The sequence below is a fragment of the Paramacrobiotus metropolitanus genome, unplaced genomic scaffold (assembly GCF_019649055.1).
Source record: "Paramacrobiotus metropolitanus isolate TYO unplaced genomic scaffold, Prichtersi_v1.0 Parri_scaffold0000008, whole genome shotgun sequence".
NCBI classification, from domain to species: domain Eukaryota; kingdom Metazoa; phylum Tardigrada; class Eutardigrada; order Parachela; family Macrobiotidae; genus Paramacrobiotus; species Paramacrobiotus metropolitanus.
The window spans coordinates 1,469,609-1,492,387 of NW_026570228.1; the positions used below are offsets into that span (position 1 = coordinate 1,469,609).

Consider the following 22,779-nt stretch of genomic DNA (forward strand, 5'->3'; position numbering starts at 1 on the left):
TCGGCAAGGCTTCAGCGAAGCCTAAGCCGTGGGCCACAAGCGGCGAAGCGCCAAAAGGGGCGCACGGGAAAAGACAGATCAGACTCCTCCAAACTGGTGTAGAGCGCCACTACTGTTGCTACGGCAGTCAGCCGGCACAGTAACCGACTAAAAGCGTGCGGCACAACCGTTACGGTAAAACCGGCGGCAGCGCGGGAACGGACAGTGGAAGAAGAATCTGGATCATCGGGATCGATTCTTGTGGAACGGACGAGGAAACAGGTAGAAAACCCGTTATTAATTACGGGATTGGTTAGATGGTAAAATTGCTAATTTTCATTGGTCCGTTCTGAGCTGAGCATAAAAGTAGGCGGAGTTTTGCACACGGCACGCATATCTGGCCGTTGACCGTGACGTCAGGCTGATATAAAATCTAAGTGGACTAACGCCATTGGTTAGTTATCTGAGCTGTGATTGGCTGAAATTTGAACTGAATATTTTGAGCTAGCAGACCAATCAGAAAGACGTAAACAACCCGAATGGGGATTTTCCGCTGAACTCTAGCTGTAATGGGAAATTTGATTTGAGATAAGAGAATTGAGACGAAAAGTGACCTTTTGAGTTGAGACAAAGGAAAAGTGACCTTTGATCGAATTGAGCTTAAAAGTGACCTTTAACAGAAATTGAGCTGGAAAGTGACCTTTCGAGTTGAGTTGAGTCAGAAAGTGACCTTTGAGACTATAAGTTGACTTTTGACTTTGAAAAGTGACCTTTACCAAAAAGTTGGAATTGATCAAATTGACCCACTTTAGTGACCTTTACGATCCGAAAGTGATCAACAGTGACCTTTCACAAAGTTGAACCGAGTTGATTAGTAGTACAGCGATATCAGCAGCTGTAGGAATTCATTCGTTAACGTATTCTGGACTGTAAGAACGGTTTCGAAGTTTTGTCCGAAAGTGACCTTTTAGGGCAAATCTCTCGAACTTTTATCAAAGTCTTTCGGACTTAGTCGAAATTTTTCGAAAAGTCTTTAAAAGGACTTAGAAAAAATTTCGAGGTACAAAGTGACCTTTAGGACAATCGCATAAACCATACAATAACGCGTGTGTGAGAACAATTGGCAGGAGCGTCCAAGTTATCCGATCAACATGGACAAAGACAAAGAGGAACCGACATCTACCAGCAGTCAGGGAAGCAGGAGCTCCCGGGGATCACAACAAAGCGTAATCGATCCCTATAAGAAAGAATACAAGTCGCTCGCGCGTCCAGTCGGACATGATAGACAGACCCGAGCGGCCGTGACCTTTGCAAGGAAGGACAGTAAAGGCAGTGACAGCACATATCAAGTGGCGCTAGGGGCTACACAGAATGAAGAGAGCTCCAGCGGCGACGGAAAGGAAACTCTCGTACCTGTAGCGGGAGATAACCCGATGAACCAGACAAAGGTCACTGGGGAGGAAAAATCCACAGAAAGAAGAGCGGAAGCAGTGGCAGCATCACAGCTGGATGCTACCACCAGCGGAACAAACGAGCAGGATAAAAATGTAAACCTGGCCCAAGTGGAAGATGGAAACATAAAGGTCACCGAAGAGAATTTGGCTGAACTGGGACTGGATGACCTTTCATTGGACGATAAGACCGCAGGTGATGACCTTTGGGCAACTCCAATGGTCTCAGACGAATCGAACGAGTCCTACTTCACGGATGATGAAGCAACGATGAATATGTCTTTTCAAACTGCCATGAAGGAAGCTGACCGGGCTGAAGGTATGATACCATTCAAGGACATACCGGAGCACCTCATTGAACGGACAAAAACTGGAAAGGTCATCAGTGTACGACCACCGTCACCGAACAGTCCCACGTCAACTTTGAGGAGACGTGTCAGTGAATTGGAAAATGAACTTGAAGTCAATGAACGTCAAGCGGATAAGCGAAAACAGGAATATCGGGAAAGACTGACGACACTTGAAGCACGCCTGTTCGATCTGGAGCAGCAACAGGGTGACCTTCAAAGTGCCGCAGACGGTTGGAAAGTGAAATATGAAAGACAGAAGGAATTGGCTGATGAATATTTGAAAATGGCAGATGACAGAGAAATGGAAGGTCATCTTGCAGTTAGTGACCTTAATGAGAGCATGTCCGAAGAATCAGCGGAAAGGTCACGGCACTTAGCCGAATTGAAGGATGAATGTGACTCACTGAAACTTAAGGTCACCGAAGCGGAAGCCAAGCGAGATGAATACGCGGCCAAACTCGTCGACGCTACTCAACGATTGTTGACAAACACCAATGAGGTGTTTAAGCTGAGAAACGAATTGAAGTTACGGGACGAGAACATCGGAACCCTTCAAAAAGAATCACAGGATCATCAGAGGAGAGCCGACGACGCTGTCAAAGTGGCTAAGGACCTGAGGGAGCTTACAGCCACTGAAGGTGTGCGGTTGAAGAACGAAATTAAGCAGGTGATGGAAGAGAACAAGTCGTTGAAAGAAGATGTTCAAAAGGTCACCGAAGAGAATACCGAGTTGAAAAAGACTGCTAAGACAATTGCCGAGCAAGGCATGAGGTGGGAACACGAGGCACACCTCCTGGATGAAAAGGTCACGGTACTTGAATTGAAAGATAAGGAGTGGCAACAATCAGTCCACCAGAAGACGCAGGAGATTATCAAGCTCAACACGGAGCTGATTGATATGACCCAAACGGTGATGACAAGAGAAGATGAGGTCACCCAGACGAAAAACCAACTGAAAGCAGCAGTCGAGGAATACACGAAGCTGGAAAGGGATGTGACCCAGTTGGCGGAACACATTAAAAAGGTGGAGAATGACACTGAAAAGGTCATTCAGGAGAAGACTTTCCAACTCCACCAACATATGTTAAAGGTCAAGGAGGAGAATCAGAACTTGAAAACGGAGAAAGAGGAAGTCCAGTTGAAAGTCCGTCGCCTTGAGGATGAGAATAAGGCGCTTGTTATGTCTAATAAGCACAAAGATGAACAGCTTCTGCAATATGGAGTCAGGACTTCAACAGTGGAGTCGCCCCCGCCCAGTTACAGCAAGGCGCACGAAACGGGCACGGGCAAAAACTTCCACTTTGATATGCCGCTACGAACCGGTACTGGCAGAGGAAGTGTCAAAAACGAAAAGGACGGGGAAAAGGTCAAGGATGACAAGGAGCCACCATCGGAAACTTATTCCCATTCGAATCGTGGTGATCCCACCCAATTTCATCCACATATTGAAACGAAAATCTTCATTGATGAAAGGAAACAGGATAGACCGTCTAGCCGGCAAGAACGCCCAAGGAAGTCCCGCTACGGAAAAGCGAAGCGAAATAACGACGATGACGATAGTGACTCCAGTACGGCAGAAGACAATGATGCGACACAGAGATTAGTGAACGCACTCCAATCGATGGGACGCAAAACGACTCTGGTGACCTTTGATGGAAGTCGCGATGCCGTGAATGGGTGGACACAATTGGTCAAAGACACCCAACGGACATATCATCTCACTGACGATCAGATTTTGATTGAAATAGCCAGCGCAGTCAAAGGACCGGCGAAGACCTGGTTCGAAGGAGAGAGAGAAATCGCACTCCAAGAAGAAACGGAATACACCATTACAGAATGGATGGCCAAGTTTAAAGATGAATATGGAGACCGTGACGAGGAAGTTCTTGGCTTACGAGAAGCCATGGCAAGGAAATTTGACCTCGGAAAGGAATCGCTTGATCAGTTTTATCAAGCGATTATGAAATACAAGGCGAAGAGGATCATAACTGAAAAGCAGGCAGTCGGATTCCTGATCGAAGGATGTAGAGTGGATGGTGACCTTTATAAGGCACTACGCACGCAACAGTGCAGGACTCCAACCGAAATCAAAGATTTCTTCCGTCACTGGTCAGCGGGAGAAGATAAATATAAGGCGCCTAAAGGTCAACGTAATCAGGAATACGTGACCATCCGCCAAGGCCAAGTTGAAAATGTACCGCAACAGAGGATGGCGGCCGCACCAGTCCAACAGCCAGTCGAGTACCGTAGAGAGGCGCCGGCCCAAGAGGTCACAAAGGAAGTGACCTTTATCGACAGTCAGACCGGGCAACCGTTAACATACGCAATGGTGGCAGCGATACAGGCAGCGGCCCAGGTGAGGCCAGTAGCCCAGAATGTGGCTCCCCAGAATATAGCCCAGCCGCCACCTCAGAATATGCCTCCGAATATGGGGTTACCACAACAAGGAGGGGGTAACGGAAACTTCGGCGGAAACGGATACGGAAATGGAAACTGGAATGGAGGTCAGGGGAACTTCCAGAACCAGGGACGAGGTCAAGGTCAAGGAAACTTCAGAGGGAATCAACAGCAGAATCAAGGATCACGAACAGAGTTCAAGTTCCAGATGATTGATGGATGGGTGGCGAACAACGTGCAGATGTGCCAGTACTGTATGTACGGCAACCATCAGACACAGGGGTGCAAGTTCGCCAATACACCACCAGAACAGAACCCGAATCTGTTTGCCTTTAACGAGTGGCAACGCCTCCGAGCTATAGGTGGCTGGCGCCCAGCGGTCGCAAACGGATATGACCTCATCACCCAATGGTACCAACATAAGGCAAACTTCCAAAACCAACAAGGGAATGGAAACGGGAACTACGGAAATGGAAATGGCGGTGGCCAGAATGGCGGCTTCGGCCGTGGAGGCTTCGGCCGCGGCGGCTTCAGAGGAAGAAACAGAGGCTTCGGCCGCGGAAACTTCAGAGGAGGCCAGAACAATGGCGGCGGCCAAGGAAACTACCAACAGGGTGGCGGCCAATATAATAACGGTGGCGGACAGAATCCTAACCCGGCAAATAATATCGGACAACAACAAGCAAATGTGCAAGGCGTACAACAAGGTGGGGCGCCGGTTCAGGGAAACGGGCAAGATCAGTAGGCACCGGTGAGCCTACTGATCGACCCGACCCTAAACCACCGGATAAAAGGGAAAGGTCACCACTGCAGAATGGTACTGCAGTGAATGTGACCACTGCGACGGCTATATGGATGCCGTCAGCGAAAAAGCAAAGTGGACCGGCTATATGGATGCCGCAACCACAAGAAACGGCTAGATGGATGCCGTCACAGCAAAGAGAAACGGCTATATGGATGCCGTCACCGCAAAGAGGAAATGGAACGGTCATAGGGATACCGTCACAAAGTGAAAGGTCACCGCAGAATGGCACTGCGAGTGGAAACATCCAAGTGGATAAAAGGTCACCGCAGAATGGTACTGCGAGTGGAAGCGCGCAAAGGGACCAAAGGTCACCGCAGAAGGGTACTGCGAGTGGAAATTGTCGTGACGGTAGCGCGACACTGCAAAAAGTGCAGCAAAATCAAAGGTCACCGTACTGCAGCGAAGAAGTGTTAGCGCAACGACGCGCACAACGAAATGCAAAGATTCAACAGGCGCTCCTGAATCAGAAGAAACCGCAGAACGACACTGCGCAAGAGGAAAATGAACAGCACGCAAAATTCCGAAAAATTTTGGCAGAAAACGACAAGGCAAATGAGCCAAGGTGCGATTGTTACGGGGAACCAAAGCCAAAGTTTTGGAATTGTTCAGAAGACGAAGAAGAGAAGCGAATAAGGCAAGAATGGATTAAGCAGAATATCACCGTCATTAGTAAAGATGAAAGGTCACCTTCTGCTGGAAAAGTCCAAGTTAAAGGTCAAGGAGCGAGTGCGAATGCAAAGGTCACGGCGACAGCGTCGTGTTAAAAGGTCAAGAAACAGACTTGACACTGCGAACAGCGCAGCAAAAGAATAAGGAAATGGCACAGAACTCCGACGACTCACTTGTGGACGCAGTAACACTACAACAGAAGGAGAAGTGGCAAAAAGTGGCCTACAGACCGAACGGCAATCACGGGATGTGGGTACCCGTGACACCAAAAGCGAAACAGAAAGCGCGAATGTCACAAGAGGATTACTGGGACATGCAACAGTTGCGAACGCAATGTGAAAGAAAGCGACTAGAAGAGTTGGTTACCGGGAAACCAGCGCAAGGGTCACCGAACCCAGTCCCAGTATTCAATCCAGAGGAATATAAGAAGACATTCGCTGACTGGAATCATTCACGTAATGCTCCGCCACAGGATAAACCGCCGAATTACGGAGAAAAAGTCCCCATACAAAAGCTGACAAACGGCGGATTTGTCATGAAGCGCAACGAAAGGTCACAGGACTTAGCGCAAAATGAACAAAAAGGACGGTCAAATGAGATAGCGCAAACGCAACAGAGTAGCGCAGTTGAAAGGTCACGGGACTTATCGGAGGCACTGCAAAAGGATGCCAATGACAAGTCACCAGCCCGAACAGACGGGATGTCTTCGCAAATTGACCCAACGAAAACGAACAATGAAGTGTCCGCGAAGGTGATCGAATGGATGACCGAAAAGGGATATGACATGGTTACATATGAAAGGTCACCAGATGAGATGAAAGATAGCGAAGAAGACGAATTGAAGCGAGCTGACCAAATAACAAGTGAAGTCATTGAGAAGCTGAGAGATAAACGAAATGAAAACCGTAAAGAGGAACTGATCCATCAAACGATAAATGAAGTGACTAAAGGTCACATGGATAGCACAAAAGCAAATGAGCAAGTGCAGAATGTGGAAAAGGTCACCGGTGATAAAATGGCTACAGAGAAGCGAACAAATAAAGAAAAGCCGCGAAAATATTACGATGTTCGGACTAACGTTCCACATAGGATTGATAAGTTGAGCGAGATATTGAAAGGTCATAGCACTCCAGCAAAAGGACAAGTGCTTCCCGATATGGATCCAGGACCAGTATCACTCATCCCTGTGAAATGTAAGATTCATACACTGAAGATTCAAAATGGAAAACTGCCCAAGAGAATTGAAGCATACACACACGAAGTGAAAGTGGGAGACATAAAGGTCAACGCAATGCTGGACACCGGCGCTGAGACGTCGCTGATCAGCAAACCGTTTTGCGAGAAGAATGGACTTCATATGCTCCCATTGCCACCAGATAGACTGGTGAAAATAAACGGAATTAGCGGAACGTCAGGATTCCTAGTGACGCATTACTGCGTAGCACCAGTGACCTTACGAAAGAAGACAAGCGAACATTCCTTCTACGTCCGACCGAAGTGTGACGACGTACAGGTGTTGCTGGGATTCGACTTCTTGGAAAAGAAATTTGTACTGATGGATAATGAAGGTGAAGAAGAAAAAGAAGACGACCCAAAACCAGTCGCCAAAGTACAAGTCGGAAAGGTCACCGAACTTGCAAAACGGGAAAAGGCTCAAACTGTTAATAAAGCGCTAATCCCAGTACCAGAGGCACCGGGAAACGAAAAGAAAAAGATGACGCGAAAAGAATTGTCACCATCTGAGCAGTTGCAAGTAATCCAGCAGGAGATCGAAAAGACATTAAATCGGACCTTGCTGACACAGAAGGGAAGAGAAAAGGTCATCCCAGTACCAGAGGCACCGGGAATGACAAAAGTGCAGCAGGAAGAAATTATCCCAGTACCAGAGGCACTGGAAACGAAAAATGAAAATGGAAAAGTTGAAAAAGTTATCCCAGTACCAGAGGCACTGGGAAAGGAAGACGAAAGGTCACCAGCAACTGAGAACTTGGAACGAGAGCGTAATTCGAACCTTTTCGAACCACGATCTGCTACCCAAAATGAAAGGCTACCAGATAAAACCAAAGAGGAAGTAACAGAACGTGAATCTCAAAAGGAACCCTTTTTCGAACCACGACCTGCTACCGAAAGGTCACCAACGATTGAAGAGATAATTGCCACACAGAAAGAAGCGGCAGTTGCAGCGAAACAATCTCTTGTGCCAGACATGGAGTGGGCAAAGCCTATCCCAGTACCAGAGGCACTGGAAATAAAGACGGCTAAAGTGGGGAAGGATAAAAAGAGTGAAAGGTTACGAGTTTTGAAACGAATAGTTGAAGAGGAACAGATGTTTACAAGCGAAATCCGCGACAAGGCACTCGAACAATTGAAAGGTCACCGAACAGAAAAAGAACCAGAGGTCATTGAAATATCCTCTGAGGATAAAAGCGTGACTCCAATCGAATGTGAGGAAGATACCACAGTACAGGAACAGGTTAAACCTGAAGCGAGTCAAAGGACATTAACTCCAGAAGAACGAGCCGGGAGTTGTCACCACGGTTACTTTGAGGATCCGTGCAGAGTGCAACCACAATGGGAATGCGCGGAGTGTTGTGAAAATGCCTCTCAAGATGACCCTTCAGAATGGCCAAGATGTAATGCCGCATTAGCAGACCTTAAAGGTCATGCCCAAAAGAAAGCGAAAAGCATCATGCGGACAAACGAATGTGGAAACCACACATCGAACGGTATCACTGGAATAGATATCGAACGTGGTTGTCATGTGTGGAAAGTTTTATAATTGGAAGAGGCAGATGGCTAAACCATTGGTTGCAACGTGTCGAGAAAGGAATCCAAGATCCTCTCGATCCGGTAGCAACAGAAAGGAGATTTGAACGAGAGATAGAAGAAATGACCGAGGAAGGAGAAATGTGGGAAGAAGCGAGAGTTGATCTTTTCTGGGACTTCCGTGTGAACCACATGTATAAAGGTGAAGGGAGAACGATTATTTTCCCGGCAGGACTTGGAACACCTGTCTACGAATCACTTGAAGTGTACTACAACGCGTTAAAAGAGGGAAACGAAAAAGCATTCGAGAAATACTGGAAGAAATTCGAGGAAGAAATCCCCAAATTTGACGTAAAAGAGATGCGAGAACTACAGGTTACCCGGAAAAGAAGGTTACCGGGATTAGTGCAAAAGAAAAAGGTGACCTTTGCACCAGATCCAGATGGAGTGGACTACCCCGAACGAGGCGGTGATACATGGTGCATGTATGAAACGATTCCAAATGATGAATGGGTCACCGAAGAGCTGATGGCAAACTGCATCTTTGTTGGTCCTAACCGACCTAAAGGTTACGAAACAGTTCAACAGGATGAAACCAATAAAGGGACTGTCAAAGAAGCAGAGAAAGAGGAACCAGCTCAAGAGATAGCCGAAGGACAATCGAACGAAACAGAAGGAAGTTCAAAGTCGGCTTTCGACATTGCGCAGATGTTAACGGACAGAGGAGAAATGTGGAAGAAGTTCAAAGAGGAAGTTGAAAGGATATCGAATGAACAGCAAAACCCAGTAACTGAGGCAAAAAACGGGGAAAGGTCACTCGATAACGGTGAGGAATGTCCGCCGGTCGAGTTGACCGAAAAGCCATTAACGAGTCCCGAAGAAATAAATGAACTGGAAAAGTCAAAATCGGACGAAGAAAGGTCAAACTCCGACCAATCAGAAAGGTCACCAACGAGAATTCGAGTAGTAAGGAGTCACCCAAGAGTCGCTGCACGAAATGGACGAAAGGCAAAAGAAGGGGACAAACCTCTGCTCAAAAATTCGAAAACGAAAAAACTTAGCGATTCGCGAGAAAACGAAAGTGACCTTTCATCGGAAGACGAGGGAGTTGATGAACGCCCACTCGAAAAGGCTGACAAAGGTCAAGCCACTGCACAAGAATATGAGAGCAGTAACTCCGACTCCGAGTGGACGAGTTCAAGCGATAACTCAACAACTTCGGAAGATTCAGGTGTAAGTGACCTCTCGGAGCAAGAGGATTTAATGGACTTGGATGAGGATGACGAAGTAGATGAAGAAAAAGAAAAGGATATTAAAGTCAGAAGATTGAAAGTGGAAAAAGCTAGAATGTCGAAAGACGTGATTAAAGTCTACAGTGATCAAAGAATTAAACTGAAACCGTCAAACTGCACACGTGTAAAGGTCAAGATGGGAAAATATGCACCGGCTCAAAACAAGTTGATGTTTACACCGGTCCCACAAGTGGAAACTGAAGTGCAACCGTTGGCAGGAGTGACGGACCACAGGGGAAAATACTTCGAAATCGTCATCGCGAATCACAGTAGCAAATACCGAGTCGTGAAGAAAAATCAGCTTCTCGGCTATGTTGAGCCGTATGAACATATGGAGAATGTAAAGGTCAACGCAGGGACAGTAAAGAACGTACTCGAAGACCCTGAGGTGGACGATACAACGAAAGCTGAACTGAAAAAGATAATCGAAAACTTGAAATTGGGACCTGACCTTACCCAAGAGCAGAAAAACGACGTGTACAACGCATTCTGGGAATTCTGGAAAGTCTTACCCACATCAAAGAAACCGTATGGAGATGTAAAAGGGGTCACTCACGTAATTGATACGGGAGATGCGAAACCAGTTAAATGTAACCCGGCCAGAACGAGTTGGACAGGCCGTGAGTTCATAACGAAGCATATCGAAGAGATGTTAGCACAAGATGTAATTGAACCGTCCGACGCCGAGTGGAGTTTCCCAGTCGTGCTGGCAGTAAAGAAAAATGGCGACGGAACAATGGGAACAAGATTTTGCGTCAATTACATCATGCTTAACAAGTTAACAAGAAAGAACAATTATCCGCTACCGAACCCAGATGAATTGCTTGACGCGTGTGCAGGCAACAAATATTACGGAAAAATGGACTTACAAAGTGGATTCTGGCAGATCCCAATGGATCCAGCGTCAATCAACAAGACGACCTTTGTAACACAAGATGGAATGTACCGGTTTAAAAGAATGCCATTTGGCGTATGCAATGGACCAGCAACGTTTCAATTGTGTATGGATAAAGTACTTTCGAAAGCGAAAAGAAAGGGTTGCGTTTTCGGGTACATTGACGATGTAATCTTTGCCGGAAAGACTTGGGCGATCTTCATGCAGAATCTGCGAAATGTCTTAATGAGTCTGGTTGAAGCGGGATTCACGATTAAACCAACCAAGTGCGAATTTGGAATGAGACAAATGGGATTTCTGGGTCATATACTCAGCGAGGACGGAATTCGAATGGACCCGGAAAAGGTCACCGCGGTCTCCGAATTCAAACGGCCTCAGACTGAAAGACAATTAAGGTCATTCCTTGGACTGGCGAACTATTATCGCAAATTCATAATGGGATACGCACAGAAGACTTCCCACTTATATGAACTGCTGAGACAAGATAAGCACGTGAAAAAGGACTGGACGGCAGTACATGAAGAAGAGTTCAATAGTTTGAAGAAGTTGTTGTGTGAAGGTCCAGTACTGGCAAAGTTTGACCCCGCGAAACCGACCGTCATTGAATGCGACGCGAGCAAAGAAGGAATCGGAGCCGTACTGTCACAAGATGGACATCCGATCGCGTACGCCAGTCGTGTCTTACATGGAGCGGAGAAAAATTACGGTGTAACGGAATGGGAATGTCTGGCAGTTGTGTTCGCTGTCAGGAAATTTAAGCCGTACATTGATTACGCAGAGTTCACCGTAAGGACGGATCATCAGGCGCTGACCAATCTGCTAAGGTCAGAGACGAACAAAGTTGGAATGAACCCGCGTTTGACAAGATGGGCAATGGCACTACAAGGTCACCAGTTTAAAATTGAATATAAACCGGGGAGATATTGCGACAACGCGGACGCGTTATCAAGAGCGCCAATCGAAGGCCCGACGTGTCAAGAAGAGGAATTCGATGAGATTCCAAACTTCGAGGATTACAAGAAGGAGTTTGATACGAAGGAACCGGCAATTGAAGTTGGACAGCTGTTCCTGCAGATGGTGGAACAGAGGGAGAAACGATTAAAGGTCACTTCAGCTACGGCGAATGAGTCGGCTGAAATAGAAGCTAATGTGAATCGTGTAAAAAGTTGGTTGCCCACCGTTAGTGACTTAAAGGTCACCGGACTTGAAGCAGAGGCCGAAGTTCATAATGGAAAGGTCACTGGACTTGATAAAGCAGCGGAGAAAGGAGATGACCTTTGGGAAACGGACAAAGTTACACAAGCGTTGAACGAGTGTCCAATAAAGTTGCTGAGATTCCCAAAACAGACGAAAAGAGGTACAAACCGCTACCGCGATGCAAGGTCATCAGAGATTGGAACGAACTCAGTACAGCAACAGTGCGCATCGTTAACCTGCAAGGTGACGAAGAAGAGGAGGATGACTCCAATCTACAATTGCGAAACAAACAATTGAAAGATCCCCATCTGGCAATGATCATAGACGAATTGGAACACCTACCAGACGCGGAAACAAGATCGAAATTTGAAGCGCATTACCAGTTATGGAATGGTATATTATACCGAGTAAAGGATAAAAATGGAAAACTTGAAAGGTCATATGTTGTTCCGTTGTCCATGCGAAGAGCAATAATCCACGCATTGCACGACGAGAAAGCAGCGGGACATTTGGGATTCGAGAAAACATTGTCAGCAATAAGACTCCGATATTACTGGGACAGGATGAGTACAGACGTGAAGAATTACATACTCGCCTGTCAAGGATGTCAGTTCCGTAAAACACCGAGGAAATGTCCACCTGGAAAATTGCAAGAGATTAAAGTGGGACATCCGTTCTTCCGAGTATATGCTGACTTGAAAGGACCTTTGTTACCGACCAAGAAACGTGGATACAAGTACATAGCGGTATTTATCGACCAACTGACGAAATATGTGATTGCGGTACCGATGAAAACAGCAACGGCTAAAGAATTCGCTAAAGTGTTCGTGAAGCACGTGATATTGGTACACGGAGCACCGCACATCCTGCATACGGATCGCGGACGACACTTTACAGCTGAAGTATTGGCAAAGGTCACCAATGTGTTTAAGATTAAACACACATTTGGAACGGCGTATCACCCAGAAGGTCAAGGCCAAGTGGAGAGACAGATGCAGACGATTGCTGACGGCTTGGCGCAATACCTGAAAGCGGGAAATGAAAGAAAATTTAACAAGTACCTCCCATATGTTATTTCAGCGATGAACAGAGTCGTACACGCCACAACCGGATATTCGGCATATTATATGCTACACGGCAGAGAAATGACAATGCCGGAAGATGTGGTTACAAAACGAATATACCCGATGATTACGGAACTCCAGACGAATGGGTGGAGACCATGAAAAAGAACTTGACCTTTGCCGAAGAAGTGGCGAGATGTAACATTAAAGATGCTTATGAGAAAAATGCGGAAATTTACAATAAGAAGAAATCAGAACCGAACTTCAAAGTGGGAGATTTCGTATTGATACGATTACCAAAAGACACGAAACAAGGGAAGAAAGAAAACCAATCGGACTTTAAGTCGAAATACGATAAAGTGTGGAAAATTCTCAGTTTCCCGCGACCAAACGAAGCCGAGGTCATTGAGCAGAACCCGAAGAAGGAAGCAGACTTAAAGGTGGTTTCGATCGACCGGTTGAAACCATGGCACCCTCCATTACCAGATGAGGAAAAGGCAACAGAGCGTACTCAAAAAGATTTGGAAAAATCTTTTTTCGAACCACCTCTGCTACCCGAAACGGAGAAAGCTAACGGAACAGAAGACGAATCAGAGCGGAGTCCGAAAAATGACTCAGTCACACAACAGAAGCCACTTTTCGAACCACCTCCGCTACCTGAAATGGGAGAAGGTCAAACGAATGGGTTAAACGGAGATAAACCGAAACAGAAGCGAGGAAGGAAAAGGAAAGAGGACAAAGACTTTGAAACTGCAGTCACAATTAAGTTGAACGCAGAAGCTGGTAATTTGGCAGAAAGGTCACTGGAAAAAGATACCGAAACGAGCTCCAAAGTACCAGAGCGTTCCTCCAAAAAGGACTTGCAACAATCCTTTTTCGAACCACGCACTGCTACCGCAGATAAAGATGACCTTTTGAAACAGCGAACGGACGCTGAGATGTCAGAGCGTGACCCGAATTTTTTCGAACCACGCACTGCTACCGGTTATGAGAATGACCTCATAAAAAAGAGAGAAGAGGAGATAGAAGCGGTCAAATCAAAAGCTGAACAATTGGGCCGTGATATAGCGAAAGCAATTAACGAGCGGAAAGTCAAACAGAAGAAAAAGAAACCGACCCCTACGGACTTATTGACCCAAAAGGGCGAACCTGAGGATGCAGCCGAGAAAGAACTTCTTGATCGGATAACTAAAGGACGAGAGAACAAATAACCACATAGACATAAATAAGGGGTCACAATAAATTAAAAATAGGAGTTGAAAAGGAAAAAAAAGAAAGGTCACCACTGTGCAAAAAGTTAACCTTTATTGTTTCGTTTTATAGAAGGTAAGCACAGTTAATGGACAGATTGGAACGACAAAACTCGGATAATTCAGACTCGGAAAGTATTGGAAACCCACTAAAAGCATCAACACCTATAAGAATGGAAGGTGAATACGGTTATGACACCTCATATGGTGAAGGATCAACGTCGTCAGTGGAACGGCTCAGAATGAACCTGGAACAAGTCAAGGAGGTTACTATGGCGGCCAGGGATATTACGTGTATCACGATCCAGGACAGCAGACGAGTTATCAGGACACGGTTAACTGGGTGCACCACGGCTCACCTGCCGGAACCCAGTATTCGGGACAAGCAACGGGCGCCCCGTATCAACCGTATCCAGGATCGTATACCCCACCGATGGGACCACCACAAGTAATGATGGGACCGGCAAGAATGTTGATGCCGCCACCGCAACAGACCACACCGAGTCGATTTATGGGACATGGTGGATTCAGCGGAACTCCACCACGATCACAAAGGTCATCTCCGATATTACCGCCTTTTCCGGAGACGGGAGGCTTGTCACTGTCGGATATCGGAGCGCCTCGCATGAGAACACCGCAGCAACTTGGAGCGCAGCGCCCTCATCGTAATTCGCCACACAGAGGAGGAAGGCGACCGAGAGGCATTCTACCGTCACTGGGTCCAAACTTGGACGAGACTGGACCAGATGGTTTACGGCTTACGCCTCCAGGTGAACCGTCAATACATGCATACGCACCGAAGCTTCCTTTGGATTTGAGAGAGGACGACGCAAGCTTAAATATGATTCCGAATAAGGAGGACAAACTGACGGAAAACGACTTGGAAGCTATCCGAGAATTTAATCGGAAATGCCGCGAACTTTATAGAATTCACATGCGAGTTGAAGACGAACACGCATGGTACGGAAAGTTAATCAGCCTGGAAGCCGTTATTAAACCATGTCATATCGCCCTGAAGGAAAAGACAAAACTGATCGAAAAAGAGCGCAGGGAATACGCGATAAAAGTTGCGTCGATGTGGCAATACCACCCGTCGCTAAATGGTAGGCCATGGCCTTCGATCGTCGAAAAGATCCTTAGGTATCTTAAAGTGTTCCCGGAAACAAGACAGATGCATCCTACCAGCGTCGCGGGACCATCTAAACCCAGAGCTGAAAAGATGCCCCGGTTGATGAAATGACGGACGAGGACCTTTTGGCCACAAAGCAGAAGATTGATGCCGTATTAACGGAACGAGCAGAAAGGTCACGGGCCAGCTCGGTTGCAGGATCAGGACGTGGACGTACTAGTTCGGTCACAGAACCATCCAGTGGCACCACGAAGAGTGGAAAAGAGTGAGATCACCGACGACAAGCCCAAAAGAAACTGATAAGAAAGGGCAGCGAACAAAGAAGCCCACAGAAAGCAAAGCAACACCAGCTGAGCCGGCAAAGCCACAGGCCCCGATTCCAGTGGGTAGAAAGAGTGTACCACCCACGCCGAAAGGAACAGAAGGTCAGATTCGATTCCCGAAGTGTAGAAGTTTCACGGCCAAGTACACTGGGGAAGATCATAAAGAACGAAAGGTCACTGCACGAATAGTCGATAAGAAAACGAACAAAGAGATCGACTCGTATAATCCCCTCGCGGATAGGTCAGTTATGATGCCATTGGGAAAGAGTCAAAACGGTAGTCAATGAGGCGCTACAGTTTATTCCTCCAGAAGAACGTCATAACCCAAGAGTTATCGTTCAGATGATGAAGCACGTGGTATCTAAAGTTGCAACCGAAGAAGATGCATGGATCCGTATCAAAGTGGGCACAGATGATGACCACTTGGCATATACATACACAACGGACGGCAAACTGTTGATCAAAGAGAGAACTCGCTCAAAACCGACGGCGGATCCAGATCCGAAGAAACGATCGTCAGATGATTATGAGTCGGTCCCGAGGTATACAGAGGCGACAAGCAGAAAGGTCACCCTCAGACTTTTCGCTGACAATGGAGAGGCTACGGAAACCATAACTGCGGTGATAGTTGACCCAATAACAGGAGACCCGGTCCCATATGCCCCATGGGATGTATCAGAAGAGAGCGCCCGAAATGCGAATCAGGCAGCTATTGACCAGCTATGGGGTCTGATACCGGAAAGCGACCGAAAAGATGCCGTGGTTCAAGCGAGCACACTCATCAGCATGATGCGGCATCGAGCGGAGATTGATGGAGCACATTTCCGACTCACAAGACGAATGGAAGATGGAACGTACAAAACGGTATTTTACGACGCTAAGAAGAACCCTTTGTGGGAGGTCGCCTCACAGGGATCTCCGAAAGAGACAAGACACTTGGAAATTCATCCCCCGGCACAAGAAGGCGGAGCCGGAGAGACGGAAGAGGCGCCGGGCACGTCGGCAAATCTAACTGAAACCGGAGGGGCAAGACGTTCTCTACAAAGAGTGTTAGAGATTGCCCAGGGAAGTCACGAGCACCTTCAGTGTGATGAACCAAACTGTGCCTATTGTAGTCCACCTGGTGACGACGAACCAGAGACGGAAGACGATAACCCACCTGAGGAAGAAGGCTCAGACGAAGAAACGGCCGACAAGCATAAAAAGCCCTCAAAAGTCAAGCCCTCAAAAGTCAAACCGAGGAAAGCGCCCAGATTGGAAGAGGCCATGAACCGTGACAAGGTTAAGAAAGGCGATTTTCTCAAGAAACGACGGGAGGAAGAAGATAAGAAGAAAAAACAGGAGGAAGAAGATAAGAAGAAGAAGAGCGGTGACGAAAGCGATAGCACAAGCACCGGGAAGAAGAAAAAAGATGAACCAGCGTCTCATGATGTTGAGATATTGGACGAGTCAGTCGGCGAAGTTGAAGAAAGGTCATCGACACCTACGAAGTCAAAGAAAGTTATTCAATCGGCTACGTCAGAACCGTTAAAGCCCAAAGGAAAGGTCATAGCGGTGAAACAAGCTGTCCCCATTGTCATTTCCGCATCCACGCCAAAGGAGCGCAAGGACAAACAGATTCGCGAAAAAGCGAAACGGGAGACGTCGCGTGAATCGGAGGCATCGGAAGTGAGCCTTCCAAGCACTTCTGACGGTCAGTGCGAGGTCACACACGGACTCGAAAACGACACGATCAAGAACCACCGAACCAAGAAGCTTAGCGGAAGCTCTGGATAAAGGGAAAAAAGCAAAGAGCGAACCCGTTAAGACTAAAGGAAAGGGCAAGACAGTCACGAAAATCGACGCATTAGCGACGGTTAATTACACTGAACCAGATGGGAGAGTGAACTGGACTTCACCTCATGACGAAGAATTTGATGGTCCCGATGATGATAATTTGAACACGGTCGATGAAGTAATCAGAGCGTATAACGGAGCTGAAAAGAATTTCACACGAATAAGAACAGCATCGGTGACATCCAAATTTAAAGCAGGCCTGAAGACGTATTTGAAGAAACAACATCGTAGCTTCACTAAACAAAAGTTCGACGTCGTATTGGAATTCGCGCGGAACGCAGGAAAACTTATACAGAAGCACCCGAGTTTCTCGTATGAGGCCAAGTTGTTCAGACCAGCCAGTTCGGATAAAGCGCTGACAACTCCGAATGAAGCGGTCCCAATGCGAGTAGAAAGGGCAATCGCAGGAATGACAAGCCCATTAGGATCAACGAGTCACCGGATTAGCCAATACATCAACGCAGTTTGGAATGACGGGAATGGGATGATAAAGGAGATCGACACGGCAACCGAGCGTGTATTGCCAAAGTTGATTAAACAGAACGTCCTTGCTACAACAAACGCAAATAAAGGACACCCGATCCGATACACGAGAGTTGGTCTAATACCACCGGAAAGACAGATCCACTGTAATATGTCCGACTGTCAGGATATGGAAAAGGTCACAGTTTCATCGAAGACAAAAGGCCCAATGGACTCGGAATCGGGAAGTGATGACGATACTACAACAACGGCTCCTTCTGGACCTGCGACAGAAAAAGGCGAACAGTCGAAAGGTCATGAGACTTCAGATAAACGGGAGAAAGAAAAGGTCATGCTCCCGATGGATAAGGCAGCGGCAGAAGCTGAAGCGGATTCGGCGCGCCAGGTGTTTCACAAATCACTGTTCATACCATTAAAGGACGTCTTTGAGAAGGAACGATCGAAGTCGGTCGGCGATTTAAAAGGTCAAGAGACTTTGCCACAGGAGGAGAAGAAGACAGCCGAACCAAAATCGGCGGGGTCATCATCAGGATCATTGGCAAAGCTGAGGATCGACGAGACAGCGACAGCTGACCCAACGGACTCGACATCCTCCCAGAAAAGTAGCGGTACACCGGCAAAGGAGGCTACAGATTACATGTTAGGGCCGGCATTGGACGTGAATAATCGTACATGGAACGAAGTCCAGAACGCGCTCCAGATCATCCGAGAAAAAGAGATGCTTGGTACAGACCTGAAGAGACAAGTGGCAATAAATTCGAACGGAAGGTCGTCACTTAACATGACTGAACGAGCTCTGAAACGAGCATATAAGGAAGGAAAGCTGGGATGTAAATACAATAAGGACAACAAAGTCGTTTACTACCTTCCGAAGCAGGGTCAGGAACGAACGCCCAGATTGAAAATGGAATTGGAGGCCTGGAAGATAGCCATCACAGACGTGGCTTTGGACGCCATCGGCGGTACAAATGGAGCGTCATGGAACGACCTTTCGAACTTCATGGCCGTCAATTATGAATTGGGAGAGTTGAATATTGAAAGCGATAAGGAGTGGATTAAGAATGCCGTTGAAGCCTTGATCTCGGACGAAGTGCTTCATATTCAGCCAGATGGCCGAATCGATTTTAAGCCGTATAAACCATCGACGAAAGAATCCGAGTGAACTAATATGAGTGTAATATGCAGCGAGTAATGAACCCTGCATATTACAGAAAAAGCATAAAACAGTTTAAAACGAAAGCGAAAAGTGTTACGAAAGGTCAACTGAAAGCAGTACTAGGACTAATAGAAAAGGTCACAGTAGTCAGAAAGTGCTGATAACGTGAGAAAGGTCACCACGTTACAGTGATAGAAAAGGCAGCAGGAGCTAGGAAAGTCTCAGCTCAGTAACGGAATAGGCGTAAAAATGATAGAAAGCCTTATATTATGGAAAGGATTAACGTCGAAAAGGTTACTATGATGGATTGTTTTATAATTGCAGATTGAAGAGAAAGATGGCACAAAAAGGTCAAGCCCCTTCTAAACGTTCGGGAATGGCGGCAGACATCGATCAGTTTACGGGCTATAATCCAAAGTGTCCGGACTGCTTAAGGAACAACAAAAAGGTTGACAAGAAATTCCCTTGCTACACTTGTATTCACAAGCTGGAAGACCCACATACCGTCACGCTTGTTGGGATCATGGAAGCCAAACGTGGGAACTTGGACGTTTTTCGAAATCTCATAAGCGCAAGAAATTACGGCAGCATCCCAGTAGAAGAGCGAATGCTATTCGAAGATCGTTATCGAGAAGCGATCCGGAACAACGAACCTGGTTGGGATGACACCTTGGAGCCGTTGAAGTGTCCACAGACAGACGCGTATCGGAAGAAATTCGAAGAGGACCAGGAGAAGATGCGAGTTCAGCAAATGGAAGACGAACTCCGCGCGAAAATTAATGCGGAAAATAAGAGGCAAGTGAACAGGCTGCACGAGAGGCGTTGCCCAGTACGTCGGGTTTAGCTGCACCCACGGGCATGGCCAGCCTTAATGAAGACGAAATGCAACTCGTACGACAGTCGCTTATCATTCAAATTGAAACGTTAACGAAAGATCCAGCTGCTATGTCAGACGAGATATTCAAAATGCTGTTGCGGGAGAAGAAACGATTGCAAGACGGGTTCGCGCCGGCACCATACATAAAGAAGGAAGTCGAAAGACGTATGGATGACCTACGTAAATCTCGCCGAACCGAAAGCGATGTGCTGCAAGCACTCAGAAATTTAAACGGGACGAAGGTTTGTTCGACCTCAGTCGCCCCGCATAGAGAAAGGTCACGCGGACATTCACGTGAACATGAACGGATTTCGGAACGACGGAGCGAAAGGTCACGTGAACATTCTCGTGAAAGGACACGCGATTACCACAGTGAAAGGTCACGCGAACGCTCCCGCGACCGAGATTACCGTGGCGGAAGAGGATGGGTGCGCCATGGAGACGAAGTTACGGAAATGAGTATTCAAAAACGGCGTGCGGAGACGTTCCGTGCAGAGCCTGAAAAACAAGGGCATCAGGTGCCGATGGGAGTTGCATTCCGGAATCGCAATGTCAGAATGTCAACACCTGAAAGGTCATGGGACAAAAGACGCGAACATACGCGAAATCGAACGCCTGACCCACAGGATAAAAGATGGCAACAGAGAGCTGCATTTTATGCGACCTTTGACTCGGGCGCAAGTAAAAGGTCATCAAGCACTGAACGAGAAGATTCACCCCCAAAGTATCAGCGGGTGGAGTCAGTGGTTCACGTTGTGGAACCAATTGTGAGCGTCGTACAAGAAGACGATGCGATGGAAGGGACCAGCTCAGTTGTCGAAACCACGTCTCAAGAGAATGTGACTCACCGACGAAATGTGATCTTGGATAGTGACCTTCAACCGGCTTCATCGACGAGTAATGAACCGTCGCAGCCAGTATCAGCAGACCGACGTGAACTGGAAGGTCAAGGCGAACCAGATAATCGTCGCCAAGGTGACCAGCGATTAAACTCCAGATTTAATAACCGACAACCAGAAAGTATCGACATGGAATACAAGACGACTGATATTGATGAACAAACGGTCGAAATTTGTCGATACTTTGGACTTGAGCCGGATTCGGTTGAAGCCAACAAAATTGGCACAATTCTGAGACAGTTGAGCCAATTCCTACTTGACTCGGGTTATGCGAGAGAGATTAAACAAGGAGTGGAACAAGGACTTTTCCGTCGGTTATTCATCCACCGCGATTCAGTACGGGACTGTTATCTCCCTATCAGACGGAATGGGCTACACAGTTTGGTGGATTTAAGTTTATTGGATGTACCGCTGGACACAACTGACCCAATCGGGATGACACAGTTCTACTACAGAGACTATCCCGAACGCCAAGAATACGTGGCTCAGTTTGTTCTACGACATGTGAATCCAGCTTTCAAGTTGCTTGCAGCAAGGGCGTCGATAGGACTACAGGTGGATCCTAAGGACTATGCCGCAAAAAGGATGGGGCAAAAGGTCTTCGCTGCGAGACTGGCACATTACAAGACACAGAACCAATTGGTGTCTAATACCATGAAGGACGACATTCCACCGTTCTTCCGAGCTCATGTCGCTAAATTGGGACAACCGATGGAACATATCAGCATAGCGCATACGGCTCGCAAGGCGCTGAAAAAGTGTAAGACACGAATGGAAAAGGGCAACTTGACACAGCGCCACGCATCCCAAGTTGAAGAAAGGATTAATAAGATCAAAGATTCTCTGGGAAGTGACTACGTTGAACCGGTGGACGGAATCGAAACTTACATTGATGAATTCTTAGTGAAGAAAAGTGACCGTCGCCCAGACCGTGCGCCTAACCAGATGGGACGACGCGGCATACGAAACCAACAGCTGCGGGACAATCTCGCCGACGTGCAGCGTCGATTGGCGGAAGACCCTGATAATCGAAGACTGCGACTCGAAGAAAATGACGCACGCCATCGACTTGAGGCGGTTAAGCGAAGTCGCCAAGGTAAAGGTCGTGGCCAGCGCGAAGTTGACCCGACAAAGGTCATGGAAGTTGACTCAACGGAACCAGTTGACCGAACTTCCGATCGAAACCAACCGGAAAGCGCTAAGAAACGCCCGCCGAGAGATGGCGAGGGCGATTCAAATGAAATGGAATAGTGTTGACCTTTAGGATCACACTATTGAAAGGACGTCTACGGCATTTGTCGGTACGTCACAAAGATGAAAATGGTGTTGTATAAAGGGCGTGACACGTGACATGTTAACATTAACTGTATTTGTGTATTTGTTGTTTGCAGCGTTTATAGCACAGAATTGCCTAAAAGAAATCATGTGGAATATCTATTGGGGTTGAAATTGATTCGGTCTATAAAGCCGGCCCCAAGGGAGTTAGGTTACGGCAGTTAGCCGGCTCTCCTCTCTAAGCGACTCAGTGTTATAAATGCACAAGAGAAACTACGGTAATCAAGCCGGATCTCTTGAATACGAAACGGGGCCACAAGCGGCGAGAAGAGAAAGACAACAGGTGGAACATTGATGAGGTTAACTTAATGCGGCAATTAGCCGGCCTCATTAGAGTTGTTACGGTAAACTATGCCGGCACTCTTTTAAGCGATTCAGTGTTAAAATTAAAACGAGAAAACTACGGTAATCAAGCCGGATTTCTCGTACTAACGTAAGCCACAAGCGGCGAACAAGAGTCAAAGATTTAAGGTGGAAATTTCATGGGGTAAACTTAATGCGGTAACTAGCCGGCCCCATCAGAGATGCTACGGTAAACTTGCCGGCACTCTGGCCGCTCGAGGCATACTGAAGTTGGATGTGCGACGGAAAGGTCAAACTGCAAGTTTTACCAGGGAGGCAAGCAA

General features: G+C 47.0%; 2 protein-coding genes across 2 annotated transcripts; both read left to right on the plus strand.

Moving 5' to 3' along the window:
- Positions 1-1,412: 1,412 nt before the first annotated feature.
- On the plus strand, positions 1,413-3,744 carry LOC129582864 (rho-associated protein kinase 2-like). Its single transcript, XM_055474489.1, has 3 exons — positions 1,413-2,010; positions 2,101-3,002; positions 3,529-3,744. The coding sequence occupies exons 1-3, from the start codon at positions 1,413-1,415 to the stop codon at positions 3,742-3,744; spliced, it is 1,716 nt and encodes a 571-aa protein (XP_055330464.1).
- A 16,452-nt stretch (positions 3,745-20,196) lies between these two features.
- Positions 20,197-22,290, plus strand: LOC129582697 (uncharacterized). The gene is made up of 2 exons (XM_055474285.1): positions 20,197-22,119; positions 22,210-22,290. The coding sequence occupies exon 1, from the start codon at positions 20,375-20,377 to the stop codon at positions 22,067-22,069; it is 1,695 nt and encodes a 564-aa protein (XP_055330260.1). The 5' UTR covers positions 20,197-20,374; the 3' UTR covers positions 22,070-22,119; positions 22,210-22,290.
- The last annotated feature ends 489 nt before the right edge of the window (positions 22,291-22,779 follow it).

Excerpts from the sequence above, each read along its gene's own strand:
- LOC129582864 (XM_055474489.1), top strand. The coding sequence starts at position 1,413 with ATGAACCAGACAAAGGTCACTGGGGAGGAAAAATCCACAGAAAGAAGA. Across the intron at positions 2,011-2,100 it reads CCTTCAAAGTGCCGCAGACG|TTAGTGACCTTAATGAGAGC; the intron begins GTTGGAAAGTGA and ends GTCATCTTGCAG. Across the intron at positions 3,003-3,528 it reads AACAGCTTCTGCAATATGGA|CCAGCGCAGTCAAAGGACCG; the intron begins GTCAGGACTTCA and ends TGATTGAAATAG.
- LOC129582697 (XM_055474285.1), top strand. The coding sequence starts at position 20,375 with ATGAGTATTCAAAAACGGCGTGCGGAGACGTTCCGTGCAGAGCCTGAA.